Consider the following 18448-nt stretch of genomic DNA (forward strand, 5'->3'; position numbering starts at 1 on the left):
TGGCGTTCTGCATAGACAGGACTAACCAGTTCTGTTTATCAATCAAATTATTCATGGCCATTGTGGACAGGCTGAAGGGTCACCTGGTTTCAACACAAAGAATTTAGTCTTGAATGACTTTCTGCATTCGTGTATGTTTTGATCTGGCAGCAAAGTGACAGCACATTCCACAAGATAGCAAGCAGCCTCCGTGGTTTTCCTTGCTCATGTCCCTATCCAGGAAATTTGTAGAGCAGCAACCTGGTCTTCCATTCACACCTTTTCATCACATTATGCCATCACTCTTTACTCTAAAGACAATGCTAAATTTGGTTGAGTTGTACTCCAGTCTGTGTGTACATGTTCTCTGATCCTTCCTCCTACTTTATGACTTTTGAGTCACTGAGAGTGGAATGCACATGTGCAATCACTTGAAGAAGAAAAATGGTTAATAACCTTCCATAATTGTTGTTCTTCAAGATGTGTTGCGCACGTCCATTCCATGACCTACCCTCCTCTGCATCAAAGTTATTCAGCAAGAGGGAACTGAGGGAACTTGTGAGAGGCTGGGCCTTTCATGCTGTAATGCACGGCAACACAGGGCACTCAAGCTGTTCTGATGGCTACTGTTGATGTAAAAATTTCCCACAATTCTGCATGGGGCACACACACATCAAAAGTGCAATGGAGATGTGCCACACATTTCAAAGAACAGCAGTTATGGAAGGTTAGTAACCATTTTTAAAGGTGTCAATAGAATATAGAATGACTTCCAGTCTGACTTGGAAAGTATTCTCTTAGTGCGAGAATAATGGCTTTTCATTATCTTGTTAGATCATTCACATCTTTCCATAGTTCCTTAGCAAGAGTGGAGTCTGAAGGATGGATGCTCCCTCTCCCATTAATGGATTTTGTGTATATCTTTCTGGAACTAAAGACAAAGGAACAAAGTAGGTCCGAGGGATCATAAGAGCAGCTAACAAATGATGAAGCATTACTGCATTTCAGATCTTAATTGATTGGTTCTGCTGTACTCAGAACAGTTGTCAAGCGGAGAACCATGGAGAAAGGGGAAAGTGGCATAGAGAGATAAAACTATCAGTATGTTTTATAGATTCAATCTATCTCCTGCTCCAATTACTAATAGTTATACCAAGAGAAGGGTTCAGTTAATCACAAGCAAGAAAAATCAAGCATCATCCACTCAGAAACATTGAAGTCCACATTGGTGATAGGAAGGGCCAGACTTAAAAACTCTTGCATGCATCCTGAAAATTCCATTTTGTAGATATAATTACCTCTTTATTATGCAAATAACAGCATGCATATATTTTGTTGGCATAAATTAGACCGCTGTTTTGATATGCTGACACAATATTTGTCTAATCACTTCACTTTGTTTACAGATAGGTTTCTCATTTGAATAAATATTTATCTAAGCAGTGGTCTCCAAGTGACACTAATAGAAAGTCAAAGAGCAGCAATACAGGACTTTAATACCTTCTCAATGACTCCATTTACCAAATGCTCACATAAGTCATTTTCTTGCACTTGTATATTCTTCTGCCAGGAACATTACACTTTAACTAACACCAATTTACAATTAATTTTTCATTGCTATTAAATATAACAGTTTAATTCCATAATACCTATGTTATTTGTATTTAATTTTGATTTTCACATGGGGATGGAGAAAACATATAATTGTGCAGTATATATTTTTTTAAATCAGCTTCAGGGACATAGAACTATAAAGTTTAGTAAAGTAATCCCAATAACTCATGTATAGTGTATGTTCATAAATCAGACTTCCCTCAAGCACAAAAATGAAAATTGGAATAATAATAATAATTAATAATTAATTAATATGGTATTGAATGAAAAAATCTATAAAATGGTACTAAACAATAAGTTCACTTTTCTTCCCCCTCCCCCTGCCCCCTGATATAGACTATCAAACCAGTGGATATTGCTACGGTTCGGAAACTTGCGAAACCCCCTCATCTAATCATGAGGATTATGGATTGCTGTTTGTTACTGTTCCAAAAGAAAATAGACTCAGTTACACAGGATCCAGAAAAACCTTGCTGCAAACCATCTTGGGGAGAGTCACTAAAAGTAAGTAGAATTTCTAGACAGCCAGTCTTGAACATTTTCTAAAACAATAAAAAAAATTAATATCAGTGAATTATGGTGCTAAATCCTTGTTCAAAACAGGGACATACATCCTTAAAACATGAGCACAAATATATGCTTTTGGAGCAGCATAAATATGCAGACAAATTCTGCTTGATAACACAAATTATGCTATGTCCTTAGTGGTAAATGTGTTGCTTAAACTTTTGGTGAACAGATACATAAAGGGCTGTGTTCAATCCTTCAGAGTAAAACTGCAAGAAAGAATGAGTGAGGAAATGAAGTATCTCTGTAGCTCTAATTTTGTCTGACATTGAACCAGTTAGTTAATTTTATTGGAAACTGCAGGTGCTTAGCACCTCTGAAAACCAATGTATTTTTGTTTAGGGGTTGTCTACAGACAAAAGTTGAACTGCTTTAGATGTACAGGTATAGTTAAACAGTTACAGCCCCCCTAGAGTGAATACAGTTATAGATGCAGTTATACTGGAATAAACATGTGTATACTGGTATTGTTTATTCCCACATGGAAAGAAGCTGTAGCAATATAAGAAACCTTTATGTTAGTATAACTGCGTTCACATTGTGAGTTTTATTGGTATAACTATTTTGGTTAAAAAAAAAACACAACTAACTGACATAGTCAGATCAGTACAAAAACTTTGCATTGACGAGGCCTAAGGTACCTATATCTGAAATGTTGACCAATACTCTTGTCCTGAAAAGCTTACAATATAAAATAGGAATGAAAACAGAACAGGGAGGAATTTAAGCTGGTGTAAACCAGTGTAGCTCTATTGACTTCCATGGAGCTATGCCAATTTATACCAGATGAAGATTAGGTTTACTAGAAGAACTACACATCACAAAGCATGGGAGAGGGACTGGACGGTATAGTTGACCTTATGGTTGAGTCAAGGAACTGGGAGCTGAGACATCTGATCTCTGCTCCTACTTATTGAATGCATTGGACCAACAGGTTTTTTTCATTGCTGTTTGAACATGCTTGTCATGAGCTTCAAAGACACTGTCTCCTTGTCCAGCTGCACTCCCTCTCAGACTGACTTCTGTGCTTTCTTCAGTTTATCTTTTGCCTTAGTGCCTCATTTCAATGAGCAAACAGTAACATAGATAATAGAATCATAGAAATGTAGGGCTGGAAGGGACCTCAAGTCCATCCTCCCCAGGTTGAGGCAGGATTAAGTATACTTAAATCATCCCTGAAAGGTGTTTGCCTAACCTGTTCTTAAAAACTTTTAAAGATGGGAATTCCACATCCTCTTTAGGTAACCTGTTGCGGTGCTTAACTATCCTTATAGTTAGAAAGTTTTTCCTAATATCTAACCTGAACCTCCCTTGCTGTAAACTTACTCTCAGTGTACATGGAGAACAATTGATCACCATCTCCTTATAGCATCCTTTTACATATTCTAAGACTGTTGTTATGTCCTGGCTCAGTCTTTTTTGCTCTAGACTAAGCATGTCTTTCCTCCGGTTTTCCAAACTTCTTATCACTTTTGTTGATCTCCTTTGGACTCTCTTCAGTTTGTTCAAATCTCTCTTAAAGTGTTGTGCACAAAACTGGACATATTCCAGCTGAGTCCTCACTAGTGCTGAGCAGAGCAGAACAATTACCTCAAGTCTTACATATGACATTCCTGCTAATAAACGCTAGAATGATATTTGCCTCACACTGCATCCTCATATTCATTTTGTGATCTACTATAATTCCCAAATCCTTTTCTGCATTACTGCTGCCTAACCAGTTTGATTTTTGCCATCCTAAGTGTAGTATTTTGCAGTTGTTTTTATTGAATTTCATCCTATTCATTTCAGACCAATTCCCTAATTTATCAAGATCATTTGGAATTCTAATGGCTGTGCCCAGATTCTTTCAGTGGTAGACTCATGGTGCTAAAATTGTGATGCGTCTAACTCATCCTTGGTCTCTCTCAAGGCTGACAAGAAGCTCCCTTCCCTTTTAAGGCAGGCATAATGGTCTCTTACAGTGAAGTCCATGACAGTGGCACCAGACTGGGAGCGCTGGCTCCCCTTTGTCTTGGGCTTTAGCTACTGAGTTCATTCCCTTCTGCCCAGCTCATGATTTGGCCATCGTTAGAAGCCCAGGTTTCTGTTCCCTCTTCTCTCAGGGCAGGTACCCCTTCTGGCAACTTCTCCTGAGCCTTGTTTAAGTGTCCCCATTCTCCTGCACAGCATCTCTCCTCATTCCTCACTCTCAGTAATGCCACCCACCTGTGGAATTCAAAGGTGGCACAGTGTTGTTGCTGGAGGTTCCTGGACTAAGCCCAATCCTTCATCTCAGTCCAACAGAATTTTCTGCCTCTGGCAGTTGACCAAATTCGAAATTCAGATTCTCATGATCATTTTAATATTTTAAATTGATAATACATTTTAATACTTTAAATTGTATTAGTTCTCATGCAGTAGTGACTTCATTTTAGCAACTAGCTCTTCTGTTCCTCTCCCAAGGTGAAGAATTGCAGAGTATTGAGGCTCTAACCATCTGGTTTCTCTGTTACAGCACCTCTCAAGCAAGGTCCTTCTGCCCTACCCCTCCATTGCTTGCAGGGAAGCCCTGCAAGTATCAAGCCAAGTCCAATAGATGGGGTAGGTGGCTTTTAAAGGACTTCAGAGTGTGAAGTGTGCCCTGCTACCTTAAGCCACCAACCCTTGCTTTTCCAGGGCATGAGACTTGATAGCAAGAGCTGTGTCCTGTTACCATAAGATGCTGACCCTTGCACTGTCAGAGCATGAGGCATTGAATTAGACAGGTATATAGTAACTCAGTTCAAAAGCAGTGCCTCCATCATGGGAAGACTGTGATTTCCAGACCTTCTACAACTATTACAAGGAGCCTGTCTCTCCCCATAACCACAGAACTATTGGTTCTATTGATCCAGAAGAATGGTCAAATTTCCCACCCAGACCCACAATATCTTCACATGACAGTATGAGCTATAGGGATCTGACAGACCTGGAAATGTCCTTCTAAACGCCAGAAACAGTCAACACACAGATACTATGACCTTAAATGGAAAAAAAAATTCTGTCTGGGCAAATAATATGTATGCAGTGTTGTTGTAGCTATGTTGGTTTCAGGTACCATAGATCCAGCATCAGGTTCCATCCATTCTATATTGGAGTACCCGCTTTATTTAAAATCCATAAGACTGTCTATATCATTTGTAAAAGTGCATTTAGCAGCTACTTCTGTGTTCTATGTACTGATAACAAGACTATATTTACCCATAACAGACTTAACAGATTTGTGAAGATGCTAATGAATGTTTATCCTCCGGTTGAAGAGCCAACCAACATGGGATCTCAACCTTGTACTTACTAAGATCATGAAATTCCTTTCAGAACATTGGGAGAATGTTCCTTATTTCACTTTTCAATGACGAACACTTTAATTGTGGCCATTACAAGTTCCGTAAGAACAAACGAGCTACAAGCTCTTACAGATGATCCACCATCTACAGTCTTCCACATGGATAAAGTGGTCCTATGCCCACACCCTAAATTTATTCCCAAGCAGAATTCCATCTCAACCAGTCCATTAATTTGTTAGCATTTTTCTACAGACTCATTCAAGTGAGACAAAGTCACACCCTTATATGCCAAGAACTTTAGCTTTCTATTTAAATTGGTGCCTGGAATTTAGGAAATCATCAAGATGTGTTATCTCTTATGGGGATAATAATAAAGGACAATCAGTTACATCACAATGTCTGTCTAAGTGGGTTAGGCTTTGTATAGAGGAAAATTAGAAACAAAGCTCAGTTCTCGCTTTTACAAAACACTACTCCCTAAATCTGACATCCAGATTGGCTGTCTGTTTGGTAAGGCACTGTTACAGTAGTTGCTTAGCTAGACTCAGGGTCCCACTATCTGGAGACAGGAGTACTGCTTATCACACTATTCCTGGAGTGGGAATGTGCAGAGGCATTGAGGAAGAAATGACTGTTACTCACCATTAATCAGAGTTCTTCAAGATGGATTCTGCACAATGACACTCCCTGCCCTCCTTGCCTTCTTTCTTGGAGTCCTTTTTGTAACTGTGGACCTGAGGAGGCAGTGGAAGGAACAGAGATGGCCAGGGCACTTCAGCTCCTTTTATAGCCTCTCCCTCAGAACATTCATAGAAACATAGGATTGGAAGGGACCTTCTGGGTGAGTGAGTCCAGCCCCAAGCTTTCACAGGCAATCACATCATATAATCATGTTCATAAACTTATCAAGCTCCCTCTTAAAATTAGTTATTTTGTTCAGGAAGAATGAGGAGATGTACAGTTGGAGTGCACGAGCAGTCCAGCAGGCACTACTATGAAAAGGTTCTATTGTTCAAGCTGCACCACCAGTACATTCCCAGAGTGTGAATGTGCAGAGGTCATCTTAAAGAACACTAGTTATAGGTGAATAACCTTAATTTATTCAAGAATTACTTCTGTGCATTCACAATTTGCACCAACCTTCTCCTGTACCTTGGAGTTCTTCATATAGATAAGTCTAAGTGGTTCAAGAGAGGGTGGAGGCACTGCACTTGCTTAAATACATGTGAGTACCAATGGCTCACTACCATGAAGGATCACTCATGCACCTCCCAAAAGCCACGTTTTTGAAGAGAGTCATGTGAGCTCATCACCAGGGGCCAACATCCCAAAAGCTGGATTGCGTTGAGGTGGCTCTTGAGGAACAGTTATTGGAAAGTAGCCTCTCTTAATTTTAAAACTGTTGAAAGACTAGTTAAATAAAAATGTAGGAGGAGTTAGTACAAAGTTTCTACTCTTCATATTAACTGTAACAGATTGCTCCTTCTGTACTTTAGGGTCATTTTCTAACAATTACTCAGTCATGAAAGATTGACCTTTGGAATATAGAATATCAAATAGTTACTAAAGCTGATTTTTGTTTTGTTTTTGCAGCTTATGAGTGGTCCATTCCTGCAGAGTCTCCAACAATTTGCTAAGGATAGTATCAATGAAGAAACAGTAGAATTACTACAGCCTTATTTTAACATGGAGGACTATACTTTTGAGAATGGTAAAAAAGTCTGTGGTAATGTGGCAGGACTCCTGTCTTGGACACAAGCCATGGCAACATTTTATGGTATTAACAGAGAAGTTTTACCTCTTAAGGTAAAATATAATCTTTGTTTTTTATACTTGTAATTAGTGAATTAAAATACATATACTGTTTTATTTTGTAGCAGAAATATACTATCAGGATTGGCCCATAAAAATGGCATGTCAAAAGTTGTTATGAATAAGAAAAAAAAACCTTCAAAATTGGCTGAAAATAGTCATGTGATGAATAAATGGATTTTCACTCTCCCTCCATCAAAGACCCAGAGTAATCTTAACCTCCGTCATGAAATTGTATTTGCTGCATGCCAGGGAGGTCTCTGAAATATTAAAAACTCTAAGATCCCACGAGGTCCTAGAGCCCAGGCTCCAGCATGAGCCTGGGAAGTCTACACAACAATGGAACAGCCCCACAGCGTGAGACCCATGAGCCTGAGTCAGCAGGCAGGGGCCAGCTGCAGGTTTTGCTTTGCTGTGTAGACATACCCTGTGAATCTTGGGGCTGCTGGATTTTCAAAAGAAATTGTCTCTTTTCTCCATGTTTCCTTCAAAATAGGAAGAAGGCTTTTTCTTGTTTGTTTCTTAATTTAATTTGACAGAATTTAGTAGCGAGTAGCCAATTTTGTTATTTTAGAAATCTTAATTTCTTCAAACCTATTTGTCTTCAGACCATTATAATTGAATGTGATTAGAAATCAGGATTTAAAAGGTGAATTTTATGCATACAAAAATTTCTCTAACAAAGAACATGATTTGTGTTTGGGATACCATGACACTCCCATAGTGGTTGATTTACTTTGGCTTTGAGGACACTGAGAGAAAAATTTCAAAATCTTCTTTATGAAAGTTACTTTAGGCATGACACTTTTGTGAGCTATTTTCCTTATTCTTGTTTTACTCATGGGTTCAAGATTTTCTTCAAAAACATCTGAAAAAGGAAAAGAAGTCATTTGATTCATATCCCATTTTTGGCAGAGACTACAGAGCCTTGTCAGTGACGGTTGCAATCTTGAACTAATATGCTGCTTCAGGATGATCCTTTGCTTGATCAATGGCCTTGATATTTAGCATCAGTTTGCTGAATCAGTTCTATCTCTTTTGCATAATAGGGTTCTCTTTTGACTTCCCAAATGGCATAATGTTTGGTCTTGCTTACAGAGCAAAATCATTATTAACCTTGATCGAATCCAGATTTCTAGTCAGTCTGATCCCTAGAAGCTTCTTTCATTGCTGTAACCAGTGGCACACAATATCAAGCACTTCTGCTTCAAAAGCTTTAATATTAAGTACCACCTCAGTAAATTAAATTAAAGGTGCCTGTTTCTACTGTGTTCCAGCTATAATACTAGAGCCAGAAACCCACAAGAGGATATTCCACCTGAATACTTTAAAACTAAAGACACAAGACAGTAATTGTAATCAGGCAAAATGGGGGAAAGAAGGTTCAAAAACAAAGGGAAGTTGTCCTCCCTCCAAACAAAATTAGATACAGATTTTCCTTTTAGTCTCCTGCATGGAAGGCATCATAGGTTCTGAATGGAAACTGCTGTATAAAGCGAACATGTTATATAAAAAATGTACAGAAATCTGTTAAATTATAGGAACTAATGTGTGTGCCTACATCCAACACAGCAGTAGCCCTGTGAGTGAGAGATATAGCTCCCTCACTGAAGGCTGCTTGGGTCAAGGTAAAACAGCCAGAAAGAGTTAAGCGCTACCTGCCTGTCATATATCTCAGCAAGGAATTTAAGGAAAGAGGTTTTGTTGTTTTTTTTTCCGGGAGTTGAGATAGGCAAGGGAAAAGCTTCTGGTGCTGCAGCCCTCGTTGGTCAGAGGAGTTACTTTATTTTGATGTTACTCTTGAGTTTTGTGTTTGAAAAAATCAATAGTCTCCGAGACAAGGACTTGAAATGGACTTGGGTGTGAGACTGGTTCCTTTCTGCGCCAATGAGAGAGCCTACCAGCTTACAAGTCTTCTTTCCCAAAAATTCCATAGAATGTAATACAGAGGGAAATCTCCACAGTGATTTCAAAACTTCAGCAGTACTCTTGCAGTCATTGATAGAAATATCACTCCTGACAAGAGCAACAGTATATTGCAGGCTGATAATCTAAAGAAAAATGACCAAAAGGTTTCCCTGTCATTAGTAAAAATATCTACTTGGCTGCAATCAAGTGGCTTATTGGCCTGTGGCTCTGATTCTCAAAAAGTGTCAGGTTATGATCCTGGACAAATCTCCTAAACTTAGCTGCCATTGCAGAACACATGAATTCTATAAATAAAATAAAACAGAGAGCTGAACAACAAAGCCCCAAGGGGTGTTCTCTTTTCCAGGAGCCTGATTATAATGCTCTTTTCAACATGCCTCTGTCTTGCTCAGTAAGGCATCTAACGTCTTCCCAGACCAGAATATTATTTTACAATTGGCACCCTGGAGCAGGAAGCCAATTTCTTAACATTATTATGCTAATACAAAAATTATAAATACAGATTTAGACGTATGGATTTAAGTGACATTGTTTGGAAAAGGAAATAATTAAAAATACATATTTCATTGTGTTTATTTAATAATGATATTGTGCACAGATTTGTATTTCTGTCCCTGTTGACTAACAATGGAGGAGATTTAAAATAACAGATTTTTTGTTGTATGCCATTATTGTCTAACTATGCTTTATTCTTAGGCTAATTTAGCAAAACAAGAAGGACGTTTGAAAGTAGCTAATGCTGAGTTAGCCACGGCTCAGGCATTATTAGATGAGAAACAAGCTGAACTGGATAAAGTGCAGGCAAAATTTGATGCAGCAATGAAGGAGAAAATGGTGAGATAAAAATATTTTATGAATATAAAAAATGGTTTGCACACTGAAACTTTAAAGAGTTATATAGTCTGTGTTTACTGGTTCAATCTGTTCAGAATACAATGAAAGATAAATTGGAGAATAATGTGTAATTACTACAAATGAACTCCATTTAACCCCTCTTCTTTATGATGCAAATGCTCAGGGAATACTTGCCCTTTATAGGGCTTTTTTTTAAATGCAACAGCATTTTGCTTATCTTAGTTTAATTTTGAAGGTTTTAAAACTTAGCTAGGAAAATTGTTTATTTTAAAAGCCACTTGTGTGAAACATTGGGACCAGGAACCAAGCTGTACATCCATTCAGGGCCTAGTGCTTTTTGAAGCTCCAGTAGGGGTCTCAGATCTCGACTTCCTCAGTTTTCCTTTAAAAAAAATGTTTGGGGGGTCTCTCCATGCATAGGGCTAGTATTCAATAACAGATAATTATTCTTGATAAAAAATAGTTTATAAATTTTGTAAATAAAGTAAAGGTCTTTGAATAATAGAATTTGAAAGTTTAATGATGCAGGAAAACTTGTCCAATTTTAGGACCTTTTGAATGATGCAGATGTGTGCAGGAGAAAGATGCAAGCAGCCTCTGCACTTATAGATGGATTGAGTGGTGAGAAAGTTAGATGGACTCAGCAAAGTAAGGAGTTCAAAACTCAGATTAACAGGTATAGTATCTGTTAGACAAAAGAGCAAGATGTCTATAAAATACAAAGACACTTTCTGGCAATAAAATACTCTTCCATAGGTAATTTACAGTGCACAAACATTGTTAATTATAGTCTGTATTTTGCATGGAATTCAAGAAGAATTATAACAAATTATACCAACATATCTAGAAAATAGAAGTTTCCTCCCACAGAAAATTCCAGGTGTTTGGGTGTTTTCATTCTAAATTAGAACAAAATCTCAAGTTTTGGAATATCCCATGAAAGGGATTATTCTGATTCAGGAATGTACTAATGCTGCTGCCCATCTCAGTCTCCCTGTCCCCCAGTGCTGCTCTTTCCTCCTACGTCATAAGATAGAAGAAGGAAGGAGGAAAAACACTTGGGCTGACAAGGGAGTGGGAGGAAAACTCCTAGGTTAATGATGGAAGAGGATGGGGTTGGAGGGAAACCCTCCACATTGATGATAATAATGTGTGTGTGGGGGGAATGGCAGAGGGAAACCTGTGGCTGGTGACAAGATAAACTCCTGGGCTATAGACCAGTGGCTCTCAACCTTTCCAGACTGCTGGACCCCTTTCAGGAATTTGATTTGTCTTGCATACCCCCAAGTTAAACCTCATTTAAAAACGACTTGCATACAAAATCAGACATAAAAATACAAAAGTGTCACAGCACACTATTACTGAAAAATTGCTTAATTTCTCATTTTTACCATATAGTTATAAAATAAATCCTCTGGAATATACCAGTGAATATTTTACTTACATTTCAGTGTATAGTATATAGAGCAGCATAAACAAGTCATTGTCCATATGAAATTTTAGTTTGCACTGACTGAACTAGTGCTTTATATGTAGCCTGTTGTAAAACTAGGCAAATATCTAGATAAGTCAATGTACCCTCTGGAAAGCGTCTGCGTACCCCCAGGGTACACGTACCCGTGGTTGAGAACCACTGCTCTAGACAGGGGGCTGCCCAGAAAGCCTCAGTGTAGGGAAGCCTGGGAGCAAGGCAGCTTGGCAGCCTGTGAACCAAACAGCCCAGGGAGGCTGAAAGTTTAGTGGACTGAAATAGTAAATGACCATGCAATTAAATATTGTATCATAATGTTGTCTGCATAGGCAACCTTAATTCTGGCATGTCTTAACTTTTGAGTGCTGACTTTGCAACCTTAATGTACTTTTAAAGTAGTTTTTTTGGATGTAATTTATGTATAGGATACCAAGATACAACAGGAATAGGTACATTAGAAGAGCTTAGATAGATTTAAAATAAATGTGGTGAAGACTTGCTTATAACAGGAAGAGGCCAAGAGAATACATGCTAGAACTTTATTGAAATTAAAATTTTCACTGTCTTTCTGGTCAGTACACCTGGTCAGGCACAAGTATCCAAAGGATATGAATCTATGGAGAAAATTATTTCTTACCGAAGTAAAAATGTAATCAAATAACTACACAGGATTAAAACTGTTAATGAGTAGCAAAAGGCTTATCCCATTTATTTGATATGATCATTCGATTGAGTAATTAAATGTAATTCTTGTTTATGACATTATCCTTCCTTTCTCTGTCATGTTATTTTACATAAAACAATTGTAGATAGTTCACAACTAGTTCAGGTATTTATGTACAGTATATACTCTGTCTTAGAGTAAATTTTCGAGTTTTTCAGCTGTTTGTTGAACTTTGTTATTTTGGGGGTCTCATTGGACCTTACCTTAAAATGGTGGTTTCATCTCTGAAAATAGGATATAAGAAGTGTTCCTTTTGTGCAGCTGTGTTCCTTGCTGTAGATGGGCATGAAAAGTGCCTATTATGCTTTGGGAAGAGGCTCTCAACTTAAAGTTTTGAAGTATGCTCCTGCACAGCTTCTTTCCTTATTCATCACTAATGTGTAGTGCCTCCCATCTGTGGAATTCAGAGGTGGTCCAGGTGGCCCAAGGATTAAACCACCAGATTTCCTGCCTCTCACAGAACAAATTGACAATTCTTTTTCTCCTGTTTTGTTTTATATTTTAAACCTTTATTTGTTTCATGCAATGCTGACTTCACCTTCAATCTTTATTAGGTACATGTTTCCCATAGACATCTCCTTTGAGGACATCATACAAATTAAATGAGGACTTTTGATGAAAAGCAAATGTTAAATATAAAGAGATTTCATGAATTTTGGGAGTCTCAGATTGGTGCAGCAGTAGCTCCAACCGTGAAAAATGTAGTCACATCTTCATATTTCCACTTACGGGTATTGCACAGTCTAGTGGTGCCTAATGGTAGAACCTTTTCCATGTGGTGTCCATTACAGTGCTCTCATACCCTGCTGTCCCCTCTCCACTCAGCAACTCTGAACATTCTGAGTGTGCAGCACCTTCTACCACTTCAGTTCCTTCCAAGTGCTTGCCTAAATGGAAGTGAACCGCTCTGGTCAATTTGCATCCGTGTTTTTTTCTTTCCATCATAGGGTTGTACTTTAGTGATGAGTATAGGTTGTTAGATGAGTTCCAGATTATGGAAGAACCAAAGAAGATGAAGCTGGGATTCCAGAGGTATGCTTCATACCCTGCTGTCTTCCTGGCATCTGATGTCCACATCAGGTGACTCAAGTGCCTGGGAGAGGACCACTCTATTCTGGGTGTTCCATCTGCTGGACGTTTATGCCCCAAGCTCACTAGGAGAGTCAGAACAGATTACAGGTGCTCCTTTAGGAAGTTCTTGAAGCTAAACCCTTTGGATCTGGGCAGTCAATGGATCCAAGGTCTAAGAGGCCAGTTTTGGCTCCTGTGACTTCTTCAGTAAGTCAAAGCAGTTTAAGGGTTCCAGGAAATCAGAACCTTTGTCAAGTCCAGCTGCAGTTCCCACTGCTCCAGCAGTCAGACCTTTGAAGCCGCCTTTGTTGGAACCAGGGGCCACATTGTCAGCTCTGGCTGTCTTGGTTCCAAAGAAGAAGTCTATGGAAAAGACAACCACTCTTAGCAGTGCCAGGTCTCACGTGTCAGATTTATCAGTTCCATCCAATTCTGACAACCTTACAGTCACAAAAACAAGATTGTCTCTGGCCTCAGTTTCAGGAGCCACTAGTAGGGGGGCCCAGGCCCACCTGACTCCACCAGGCCCTGACCTGGGGCCCTGCCAGTGGCGGAGCGGTCTGCCATGGGGTCAGCGGGAAATCCTCCCGAAACATGCTGACCTCATCATGGTAGGAGGTACCACTCCCCTACCTTCCCTGGGTCACTTTCTACCAGTTATCTGGCAGCAGTAGTCCATATGGAGTTGGGGTCTCCAGGTTCCCCAGCACCAGACACTCCCTGGGGTTCCGATAGCTGCAGGTCTCTGGTCCAGGTTTCTGGCTCTTCAGCTCCAGGCTTTTCTGCACCCGACACTCCCTAGAATTCTGTTAGTGAGAGGCCTCTGGTCCAGTTTTCTGGCTCTTCAGCTCTCGTAGGTAAGGGCTGTAGCATCTCCCGAACTGAAGCCTCTGCCGAGCGTCCTTCCTCCTTAGCAGCCAGCCCTGACTGAGCAGCTCTGCAGGCTTTTATACCTGACTTCCAGTTGGAGCATGCCCAGCAGAGCCTTACAATCCCCATCACAATCCCCCTTTGAGAAATCCTGTCCTTCCTTGAGATCCTAATTTGGTTTAGGTGCACTCTTGAAGCCACCTTTTGAACCTTTGGCTGAGAGTTCTTTATATTATTTATCTTTTATGATGACATTCATTATTGCCATAACTTCAGCCAGAAATGTGACTGAAAAAGAGGTTACCTACTAGTAACTAGGAGTCTGGTGGCACCTTAAAGACTAACCAATTTATTTGGGCATAAGCTTTCGTGGGTAAAAAACCCACTTCTTCAGATGCATGGAATGAAAGTTACAGATGCAGGCATTATATAATGACACATGAAGAGAAGGGAGTACCTCACAAGTGGAGAAACACTGTTGACAGGGCCAATTCAATCAGGGTGGATGTAGTCCACTCCCAGTAATAGATGAGGAGATGTCAGTGCCAGAAGAGGCAGAGCTGCTTCTGTAATAAGCCAGCCACTCCCAGTCCCTATTCAAGCCTAAATTGATGGTGTTAAATTTGCAAATGAATTTTAGTTCTGCTGTTTCTTTTTGAAGTCTGTTTCTGAAGTTTTTTTGTTCAAGAATAGTAACTTTTAAATCTGTTATAGAATGTCCAGGGAGGTTGAAGTGTTCACCTACTGGCTTTTGTATGTTACCATTCCGGATTTGATTGGTGTCCATTTATTCTTTTATGTAGGAACTGTCCAGTTTGGGCAATATACATGACAGAGGAGTATTGCTGGCACATGATGGCATATATAACATTAATAGACATACAGGTGAATGAGCCCTTGATGGTGTGGCTGATGCGGTTGGGTCCTCTGATGGTGTCACCAGAGTAGATATGGGGACAGAGTAGGCAACGAGGTTTGCTACACAGATTGGTTCCTGGGTTGGTGTTTCTGTGGTGTGGTGTGTAGTTGCTGGTGAGTATTTGCTTCAGGTTGGGGGGTTGTCTGATAAAGTGGGTTTTAGCCACAATAGCTTATGCCCAAATAAATCTGTTAGTCTTTAAGGTGCCAACCGGACTCTCTGTGTTTTGTGGCTACAGACTAACATGGCACCCCCTGAGACTTGACGACTAGTAACAGTTGATCTTTGCAAAGAGAATCCTGGCCTTTATAGACTAACAGACGTTTTGGAGCGTGAGCTTTCGTGGGTGCAATACCCACTTCGCAGACGCAGGTAGTGGAATTCCAGGCGGCAGGTATATATAGCCTAGCAAGCAGAGTAGAGAAACGAGGTTAGTTCAATCAGGGGAGGATGAGGCCCTGGTTTTTCTTCAGTCAGTAGCATGTTGAAAACCAAGGAGGAGAAACTGGTTCGGTAATATGGACAAGCCATTCACAGTCTCTTTGTTTAGGTCCTGAGCTGACTTGATGTGTCAATTTGCAGATGAACTGAAGCTCAGCAGTTTCTCTTGAAGTCTGGTCCTGAAATTTTTTCTGCAGGATGGCCAACCTTAAGGTCTGCTTATAGTGGGGCAGGGAGGTTGAAGTTGCTACTCTACAGGTTATATTTGTATTTGCCCATTTCCTGAATCTGATTTGTGTCCATTTATCTTTTCCGTAGTGACTGTCCAGTTTGGCCGATGTACATAGCAGAGGGGCTTGCGCATTGATGGCCGTATATTACATGGTGGAGCGTGCAGGTGAACTGAACCAGTGGATGGTATGGCTGAACCTAACCAGACTCAGCCATACGCAATCACTGGTCATTCACCTGCACGTCCACGATGTACATATACGCCATCCATATGCCAGCAATGCCCCTCTGCATGTACATCGGCCCAAAACTGGACAGTCCACTACGGAAAGATAAATGGACACAAATCAGATATCAGGAAGCAATATACAAACCTGTAGGAGAAGCCTTCACATCCCTGGCCACACTCTAGGCAGATACGGTGGCCATCCTGCCGCAAAAAACTTCAGACGGCAGACTTCAAGAGAAACTGCTGAGCTTAGTTCATCTGCAAAGTGACACCATCAAGCTCAGGACTAAACAAGACTGTGCATGGCTTGCCAATTACAGAACCCGTTTTCCTCCCTTGGTTTACATCTCTACTGCTAGAAACAGGGCCTCATCCTCCCTGATTGAACAAAACTCGTTACTCTACTTGCTTGCTAGCATATATATACCTTGCCCCTGGAAATTTCCACTACCTGCGTCTGACGAAGTGGGTATTCACCCACGAAAGCTCACGCTCCAAAACGTCTGTTAGTCTATAAGGTGCCACAGGATTCTCTGCTGCTTTTAGAGATCCAGACTAACACGGCTACCCCTCTGATACTTTTTTTGGTATATGCATTTCAAAATTAGGTTGTTTACCTGCATGGTATACAAATGGTACATTATCTCATAATTGTGGTTTTATCCCTTTTCTAGACTTGTGGGAGATGTTTTACTGTGCACAGGGTTCCTTTCATACTGTGGCCCTTTTAATCAGATCTTCAGGAACCTTTTGCTTAAAGATTTATGGGAAGTAGAGCTCAGAGTTCGGAAAATCCCTTTTACTGAAAACTTGAACCTGATTTCAATATTGGTGGATCAACCAACGGTAAGCTTTGTACACTGTTGATTTATTGTGAATTTAATTTTAATTTCATATTCATAATGTTCAGTATGTTATTGCTAGTTAGCATTATCTTGATTCATTTTTTATCTTTTTTTGAGAAAATGTTATGAACATTATTATCAGTATATCAGAATTGAATTAGCATATAGGTATCACTAAACCTTTTTTTAAAAATATTCTTAGAACTCAGACACCAACACTACTATAAAAATGAGATTATTCTCAGAGCTTCCATGCAAATGGACACATAGTTTAACATTTTTCTTTGGAATTTTTATGTCCAGTATTGTTACAAATAATTCTTAATGTTGGAGAAAGTGTAGTTAGGACAGAAGTGTTTCTCTGTTATTGCTCATCAATATGGTACAGCTTGACAAAGTTGTAACTGGTTGGTTCCTACCATATATCACAGTGCTGAGCAAGGTATAGACCAATAAATTAGACAGATATGTACTAAACAACTAGAAGTGATAGACATTACTAACAAGTTGGGTATGGGTCCCATAATGGGACGTTACCTCCACACATGCCTTGAAAGTATGTCTGGGACATGGGGCAGCTGCCTTTTATGGGAGTTAGGGCCTAGTTTGCATGTGACTGCCTTATAAAGGCCCACCTGGGAGTGATTGACTGCCCCAGGTGGTTGATTAGTAAACTAGCATCTAGGCTGGATCTAATAAAAGTTACCTAAGCTCAATTAGAAGGAACACCAAAGATGAGACTGGAAACTCCTGTGGAGAGGAGCTCCTAGGAGAGGCCTGAGCAGGAAGCCTAGAGGATGAGCTCTCTGGTGAACTTACCACAATGGAGAGCCTGTAAGATGTGGTCCTAAGAAAGAGAGCTTCCTAGATGGAGGGCTGCAGTCAGCAGGCATCCGAGAGTGCCTGGTCTCAGCCAGCGGTCTCCCAGACGCTGGCCAGAAGCCCAGCCTGCTAAGGATTACCTGCTGTCCCTGGAGAAGAGTTGCAGTGGATGGACCTCCTCTGAATCCAGAGAAGGATCTTATTCCAGTTGAGGCAAGAAGTCTAATACCAGGGGCAAAAACTGGAATGGAAAGAACCCATGGGGAGGAGCCTGGATAGAGACAAATACTTGACTCATGTGGGGGATAAATGCACTAATAATGACCCAGTCACCCTGGTGAAATGTTGGGGTGAAAGTTTTGTTTATGGGCTGCACTGGCTTTTCTATTAATAAATGAGATGCGCCACAAAAATGTGCTCTTTAAAATCTAACATTCTGTTTCAACTTGTTGGTACCCTGGGTGAAATAAAAATCAAATAAGGGCTGATCTGCAACGTATGCCTGCTTGCAAATGGGCATGCCAGAGCAGCCTGGAATTATGAGAACCTGAGAGACCAATTAACCTGCCTTCTCACATTTGGAAGGTGGGCCAGGACTAATTAGAAATAAAGCCCAGGTGGGGGGGAGCGGGGCTTGTTTCCATCAAGAGCTGGGTGAGCCCAGTTGGGAGGAGGAAACCCAGAAGAGAGAGAGTGCACAGTTCCTTCTCTCTCTGAGAAGCAGCCTGAAGGAAGGTTGAGAAAGAGAAAGGGGAAAAAAC

The 18448-nt window shown here is 40.2% G+C and overlaps 1 protein-coding gene across 1 annotated transcript in view; it reads left to right on the forward strand.

The window, feature by feature from the left end:
• The window catches only part of DNAH8 (dynein axonemal heavy chain 8), a 621721-nt gene that overhangs the window by 483646 nt on the left and 119627 nt on the right, over positions 1-18448 (forward strand). The window contains exons 70-74 of the mRNA XM_075064269.1: positions 1930-2097; positions 7062-7274; positions 9906-10043; positions 10613-10740; positions 16695-16866. Coding sequence (XP_074920370.1) covers positions 1930-2097; positions 7062-7274; positions 9906-10043; positions 10613-10740; positions 16695-16866 — 819 coding nt within the window. The remainder of the gene's footprint in view (positions 1-1929; positions 2098-7061; positions 7275-9905; positions 10044-10612; positions 10741-16694; positions 16867-18448) is intronic.

Source organism: Chelonoidis abingdonii, chromosome 3, assembly GCF_003597395.2.
Source record: "Chelonoidis abingdonii isolate Lonesome George chromosome 3, CheloAbing_2.0, whole genome shotgun sequence".
In the NCBI taxonomy this organism is placed as follows: Eukaryota; Metazoa; Chordata; order Testudines; family Testudinidae; genus Chelonoidis; species Chelonoidis abingdonii.